General features: G+C 42.6%; 1 protein-coding gene across 1 annotated transcript; it reads left to right on the forward strand.

Annotated features, from left to right (window-relative positions):
- Positions 1–900: 900 nt before the first annotated feature.
- LOC4329561 (beta-fructofuranosidase, insoluble isoenzyme 1-like) lies at positions 901–5,608 on the forward strand. Its single transcript, NM_001416647.1, has 7 exons — positions 901–1,149; positions 2,018–2,026; positions 2,662–3,515; positions 3,696–3,854; positions 4,254–4,501; positions 4,801–4,891; positions 5,030–5,608. Exons 1-7 carry the CDS (start codon positions 963–965, stop codon positions 5,213–5,215), a joined length of 1,734 nt encoding a protein of 577 aa, NP_001403576.1. The 5' UTR covers positions 901–962; the 3' UTR covers positions 5,216–5,608.
- Positions 5,609–8,035: the final 2,427 nt, after the last annotated feature.

An 8,035-nucleotide genomic window follows, 5' to 3' on the forward strand; every position in this document is an offset into this window, starting at 1 on the left:
GGTCATCATACGTCGTGTCTAAAATTGTAACTTTTGAAAACCAATTTACATTAAATTAAATTTATAAGACTAAATAAAGACGATGGTCATTGAACAATTGTTGAGAAAAATCTACACACATGTGTGTCCAACACAAATGTTTACACATATACTACTATGTTCATAGTCGAAGTTAGATTTTTTTTTTCCTTAAAGGGAAAGTCTGTTTTCAAATTTTAGACCTCACTCCTTCCGTTTCAAATATATCGTGTATTTTTTTTTCTAGGGCAAGCTTTTGACCAATGATTACTCTATTATGACACAATGTTAAAGGGATAGATTCATATTCAAAATTACTATTATAATTATAATTTTGTCATATAAATAATATTTTAAGCAATTGTTAGCCAAAATCTCGTCCTAACGAAACAAAATACGCCTTATTTTTAAAAACACGGAGTATATCCTTAAATATTTCTCTATCCAATATAAAAGGTCAATCTTTTAAAATTCCGATCATCAATAATTTCTCAAATAATTACTTTGAAATAAAAAAACATATGCAAATTTGTGTCGTCATAATATCCAATGAACTTATTCAAATTTATAAACTTATTTTAATTCAAAATTTGATCATTAATTTTTTTTTTAAAAAAAAACCAAATCTTATCATAAACGTCAAATATATTTTTGATAGTGGGGGCGATAATACCATAAAACTAACAACAGAAGAGACATGATACTACTACTGTAATCCTAATACGTACGTACGTATACTTCTACGCCGGATGCATAACTTCAGCCTTGTGAGACACAACAGTTGCTGCCTAGCTCGTGGTCGTTGGTTTTTTCGCTCGAGAAACCACTACGCGTAAACCGTGAAGTATATTATATATAGCCAACTGGTCTTCTCGCAAATCCGCACATCCCTTTCTGCCCCTCGTCTTCTCCCCCTCCCTGGCCGGCCTGTCTAGTACAAAACAATGGGGACTCGGCTCTTGGCGCTCGCGCCATGGCTGCTGCTGCTCCTCCTGCAGCTCGCCGGCGCGTCCCATGTCGTCCACCGGAGCCTCGAGGCCGAGCAGGCGCCGAGCTCGGTGCCGGCCTCCATTGTCAGCCCCCTGCTCAGGACAGGATACCACTTCCAGCCCCCGATGAACTGGATCAACGGTAAGCAAAGATTGTGCTCAGCTAGCTTCTCTGAACTTTTGGATGTTCTTCAGTTCCTCTTTGTCTTGGTTTCTTCGACATCTTCTCTTCAAAGCTTGGTTTGTTTTGGTTTCTTCTTATCTTCAGTATTAGCTATAGCTTAGCTTTATTACATAACTAGTACAAGAAAATATCATGCCATAGACGAACAAAGCAATACATGGCTCTGAATTTTAGCTGATGTACTCCCTCCGTTTCAGTTTATAAGATGTTTTGGCTTTGGTCAAAATCTAACTGCTTCAAATTTGATCAAATTTATAGAAAATAATAATAATATTTTAAAGCCAAGATAAATTTATTTAAAAATATATTTAATTATTAATTTAATAAAACTAATTTTGTAATGTAAATATTATTATATTTGTCTATAAACTTAGTAATCTGAAACGGAGGGAGTATGCAAGTAGTACTTTGCACCTTGGTAAAAAATTAAAACAGCTTCTGTGGTTAGTGGTTTAATCTCGTGTTAATCTACATAACCGCTGGTGATTTCTGGTGGACAAAAAAATTACAGCTTGCTGAGTTATCAACTTTATATTGGCTATGTTAGTTAGGTAGTCCTGCAGTTGTTTTCTTCTCCATCAGAAAAGTCAAGCTGCAGGCTTTTAAGTTATCACAGTATCCGACAACGGTGAAGACTTGCAGTTCAGCAAGTACCCGAATAATAATACACCAGCTTTGTTTTTGAGCATTAAGCTAATAACTCTTGATTGATACCTAATTGATGCTTGCTGCAATTATACTGTTCTAACTCGATTTTTTTATTTCTCTTCTTGTGTCTGGTTCTGATCATATCGCTGCGACTGCAAATTAATCTCATCGACGACAGATCCGAACGGTACGAATTTTCCGGCCCACTTCTTGCAAATTATCTCTGTCTTGTTCTGCCTACTAGATCTATGATGTTGAGAGTATAATGAACAGCAACGCTTGTGTGCATGTGTTTTTTAAATATGGGAAGATTAAAGACCAATTTTTTAGAAGGAGCTAAGAGAAAGGACAGTTTAACATTAAAATGGTGCATGCCGGCACGCACATGCTGCAAGGCGAATGCGTATATACAACGGCCTCTTGCAGTAGGCAGAAAAATTTAAGCTGGTCAAGCTTTCGAAGTTTGGTCTTAAAATTTGACAATGGGATCAATCAACGGATTCCTTTGGCGTATCACTGTCTGGAAGTGAATCTCAATTTGATTATACGAATTTAGACATGACAAGACATAATCAATTTCACAATAAACTTTAATTTAAACAACTCATTTTTGTAAAACAGTAAAGAAACCATATAAAAAGTGATAAGTTGATAAGCAATAAGTTGTACCTGTACACAAGAATAGATCTAATTAACATGTGTACTATGGGCTCCCCCCCCCAACCCCCACCCCCACCCCAAAAAAAAATTGGGGGATCCGCCCCAGTTATACATGAAAAATGTTTTGAGCTTTTGAGTTGATAAGTTGAGAACATTGAACAGGGCCACTGTATTACAAGGGATGGTACCACCTATTCTACCAGTACAACCCCAAGGGAGCTGTGTGGGGCAATATCGTGTGGGCTCACTCGGTATCACAGGACCTCATCAACTGGATAGCCCTTGAGCCGGCAATCAAGCCCGACATCCCCTCCGACCAGTACGGTTGTTGGTCTGGCTCTGCCACCATCCTTCCCGATGGCACGCCGGCGATCCTCTACACTGGGATCGACCGCCCCAACATCAACTACCAGGTGCAGAATATCGCATTTCCCAAGAATGCGTCAGACCCGCTCCTTCGTGAGTGGGTCAAGCCGGCCTACAACCCGGTGGCCACGCCGGAGCCTGGTATGAACGCAACGCAATTCCGCGATCCGACAACGGCCTGGTACGCCGACGGTCATTGGCGGATGCTCGTTGGTGGCCTGAAGGGGGCTCGCCTCGGCCTTGCCTACCTCTACCGGAGCCGGGACTTCAAGACATGGGTTCGGGCCAAGCACCCACTCCATTCGGCGCTCACTGGGATGTGGGAGTGCCCAGACTTCTTTCCGTTGCAAGCACCAGGTCTCCAGGCTGGCCTCGACACATCTGTGCCGAGCAGCAAGTACGTGCTCAAGAACAGCCTCGATCTCACCCGTTATGACTACTACACGGTGGGCATCTACAACAAGGTGACGGAGCGGTATGTGCCGGACAACCCTGCTGGCGACTACCACCGGCTCCGCTATGACTACGGCAACTTCTACGCATCAAAGACCTTCTTCGACCCGGTGAAGCACCGCCGCATCCTGCTTGGGTGGGCTAACGAGTCCGACAGCGTCACCTACGACAAGGCGAAGGGCTGGGCCGGCATCCATGTAAATCATAGTTACAATTTTGCAATCCTAATTTCTTGTACTACCTACCTCCACAAATGTTTGATGTTATTAGTTATCTTAATTTCAAGAGCTAACCAAACGTAAAAGAAAAATTGGAGGGACTAGAGGTTTAATTAGAATTGATTTGGAGATTGATGGCTTGGCTTGTGTCGTTGGCAGGCGATCCCAAGAAAGGTATGGCTGGACCCGAGCGGGAAGCAGCTTCTGCAGTGGCCAATCGAGGAGCTGGAGACGCTGAGGGGCAAATCGGTCAGCGTCTTTGACAAGGTGGTGAAGCCCGGGGAACATTTCCAAGTCACGGGCCTCGGAACCTACCAGGTTGCTACACTACAAAATCAAAAACCAGTAACTTGAAATTTCCATCCACAAGAAAATGAGACTAGAATATTGGCCATATATATTGCTGCCGTCAAGGGCCCCATGTGCAGGAGCTTCCTAGTTATACGGAGTACTAGCTAAGCTCGCTCCGGTCCAATTCCGTATGGGCAGCGATCATCGCGTGCCCAATTCCTGCTCGTGCACGCGAAGATCGCGAAGTCGCCGGACCGGCGATTTTTCCGCTCGGTCGGCGTCAGCTTCCGCTCCCGCCCGTTTCACCTTCAACGGCGTGGACGCATCCGGTTGGCCGGAGAGGAACCTGCAACGCATCGCATATTCGCCTTCTAGGTGTGACGCTGACGCTTACAAGTTTTGCTTTGATATTTGTGTGTCGATCAGGCTGACGTGGAGGTGAGCTTGGAGGTGTCCGGGCTGGAGAAGGCGGAGGCGTTGGACCCGGCGTTCGGCGACGACGCGGAGAGGCTGTGCGGCGCGAAGGGCGCGGACGTGAGGGGCGGCGTGGTGTTCGGGCTGTGGGTGCTGGCCTCCGCCGGCCTGGAGGAGAAAACCGCCGTCTTCTTCCGCGTCTTCAAGCCGGCCGGGCACGGCGCCAAGCCCGTCGTCCTCATGTGCACCGACCCTACCAAGTACGATACCACTACCAGCCAAATCTATACTACTACCTTGTGATGTCTCGGTACAATGCAAGCAGCACACATGCATATACCCATCCTGCATGCACTGATCAATGTCTGCCACGTTTTCAAAAAAAAAATGAGAGAAGAAATACATGATCTTAGAGTTGGAATCACACACCCTTTATCACAGCACTATCAAATACGTCTCCTGTCACATTTTCGCAATTACCCAAACACAGTAGACAACTTAAAATGCTAAATCCAAAGCTCTGAAGTTGATTAATTACTGTCCTTTTTTTATTGAGCAGGTCTTCTCTTAGCCCGGATCTCTACAAGCCAACTTTTGCCGGGTTCGTCGACACCGACATCTCGTCCGGGAAGATCTCCTTGAGAAGCTTGGTATAGTACACACATATACTACGAGCTTAATTAACCACGTTTTTTATTAGTGCCTCTCGTATATAACTTACCAATGCTTTATTGACTGTGACCATGATTAGTCTTATATATGCATCATTGTTTGTGACTTCGTTTCAGATTGACCGTTCGGTGGTTGAGAGCTTCGGCGCCGGGGGCAAGACCTGCATCCTGTCGAGAGTTTACCCGTCGATGGCGATAGGTGACAAGGCCCATCTTTACGTCTTCAACAATGGGGAGGCGGATATTAAGATTTCACATCTGAAAGCGTGGGAAATGAAGAAGCCGCTTATGAATGGCGCCTAATTAATTTGCCGCGGATATATATGATGGCGACTTTAATTAATTGCTATTATTAAATCATCACTCGCCATCTGCGATATACCGGCCAGATCGTCCCTGACATCGATCTCCTGTTCTTGGCCGATGTTGCACGCTGCACGATATTTGATTGCTTGTTGCTGAGGATGATTGGAGTTTGTATTCGTGTCTCCAGATATCGAAAGACCAGGGTAATTTTACACTCTTCTTGTACAATTAATTGATTGTATCACGAGTTGTTTGTAAACAATTGTTTGTATCACGAGTTGTTTGCAAACATTTGTTTGTACCACGATCGAGTTGTGTGACAAATAAATTAAGATGCTGATTATTTCATCATGTTACAGATAATAAAGAGGTTTTCCGTGATTTACTTCACTTGTATGCATGTGTCCTTGTAACGCTGATGAAATAAGATGACCTAATTTGATAATCCTTTCATTTCAAAATATAAATGCATATATGGCCCACTTGGCATTACTTTTTCCAATATGTTGCGCATTTCGTTCCTAAATTGTAGAATTTGCTTTCAAAATTAATTTTAGGATATTTTTCTTACAGTTTAATTACCCGGATTAATTTTTATGATTGCTAGTACGTACGATTAAAAAGTTTACCTAAATTACTACTAAAAATCATATTTCAAAAGTTTAACCTTTTATTTAAAAAAATTCGCTGCTCTTACCTGGCAAAGGGGAAGTTCATATTCCTGTTGCGAGTCAAAGGTACGAGAGATATCGCCACCAATATAAGGGGGAAATTTGACATTTATTTATCCAAAGAAAAGGAGTACTGCCTCTCTTTTTTTTTTCGTTTTTTTAGAACTCCCAAGTAGTGGCTTGAAATTGCTCCACCGAATGCGTCAGAAAGTTGTATGTATCATCATAATCGTCAGAATCTTAAGACAGAAAATAATGGTAGGTGCGTGCGCTAGCTAGTGTCATGGTTCGTACGGATGATGGTGCCATTATTATATCAGGGAACTAACAGTGGTGCTATGCTAATCTTTTCTTTAAAAAATTACCAGTATCATGTAACTATCACCAGGTGGATATCCTGCCTATGATTAACGACAGAAACACGATCGAATCAGGGATATATAATAGTTAATGTGAGATACGCCAGTTGGCCACGTCAGCATTTCAACAAGCTGCAGGGGAATTAAAACATGAATGCCTGTCTTTTGGTTAGTTGCAAAGCAGGCATGCAAATTAATGTGCCCTAGCATATATACGCACACCGCTCTCAGTGCACTGGAAGATGCTCTCGGCTCTCCTCAAGGACATCATACCAATGTTGTGCTTACACTCTCCCAATTCCTAAAATCAACTGGTGAAACATTGATAGGATAACTGGTTGTCTGGATGTGTACATGTCTCAGTACGTCTTTTAACTCCCAAATCCCAATTCCTTAAGTGTTGTTGGCTTCAACATAAACCAGCTAAAAGTACATAACCTATAAGTGAGTGTATATATATGCAGGGCCTTACCTACGAATTCGAGGCCCCAGTGCAAAACACAATTTAACGCTAATATAAGTAGGAAAGACAAAAAAAAATAGCAGTGGAGCTCTATCTCAGTCAGAAGAAAATTTTAAATAATTGTTAGAAAAATATTATGTTATGATGTAGTAATTTATTTTTATTATATGGAAAAATGTAATCTTTAATGCCTAGAACGCACGTTCATATCATCGTCATGAGCTATAGCTCTTTGAGTTAGCCATGATTGCCATCGAACACTTATCGGAACTAAAAAAACAAGCCTGTTCTAGCCAAATGAACAAATGAGTAAAAGTGAAACTTTATAAAAATGGAACAAGAGGTCTTCAAATATATTGAAACGCATTGGCATAGATTAAAATATAAAAATATTGCGGCCCCTAATTTTTGGGGCCCTATTCGATCGCTCATTTTGCACGCCCTCATCGACAGCCTTGTATATATGTGTGTCGGGATTGAACATATCTTAAAAATTTTAAACCATTGAATCCCTTTGAGATCCATGCACCGTATTATTTTCTTCCTATCCCTCTCATCATTTACTGCGATGCATGCCCCTCACCTTGCCTCCGCTTGAAACTAGTGTCAATGGTGTTGACGAGGCCCACTAGACCTTCCCCTTCATTCCCGGCTCTCTTCCTCCTCAAGCAGGTCCCCCGTCCTACCATCTTCTCCATTTCCAGAGGCTCCCTGCTGTCGGATCTGCCACCACCACATAACCTCTCGCTCCGCTTTGCCTCCACCACCAACATCGGCCAATTGTCCACTGCGACCTTGCAGCTTCCATGGTGGGGGCGCGGCCTCACTGCCTACCCATTCTGTCATCCACCATCAGGCCGCTACTTCCCATGTCCATCCCTCTAAGGATTGCAATCTCCTCGATTTCCCACTCCCTCACCCTAACCCCAATCCGAACTATGTACTCTAACTTATTGGGCCACTGTCAATCACCGGAGCTTTGCTGGAGTTGGAAGAGGAGTTGGGCGCATAAATCTTTAAGGAAATCAGGTGGCTTGAAATCTGTAAGAAATCCCCTCGATTTTCTGTCGAATGCTAATTAGCAATTCAATGTATATTTGTACTCTCTCTGTAGACATGCCAATGGTATAGTAACGAGTGTTGACTGTTTACCTCAGCTCAACAGAAAAGAGCTAAGAGTGTCTCTAAGAGTATTAAAAAATTGACTCCCTTAAAAATTTGGATTGGTGTTATTAAAAAAATTAGACTAAAAATCACCTCTCTCCTCCAATAGTACGCTAAATTTTGTTTAGATGTGTTCTTCTTCAATTGTTTATGTTTTCTT

Source organism: Oryza sativa, chromosome 2 (genome assembly GCF_034140825.1).
Source record: "Oryza sativa Japonica Group chromosome 2, ASM3414082v1".
In the NCBI taxonomy this organism is placed as follows: Eukaryota; Viridiplantae; Streptophyta; class Magnoliopsida; order Poales; family Poaceae; genus Oryza; species Oryza sativa.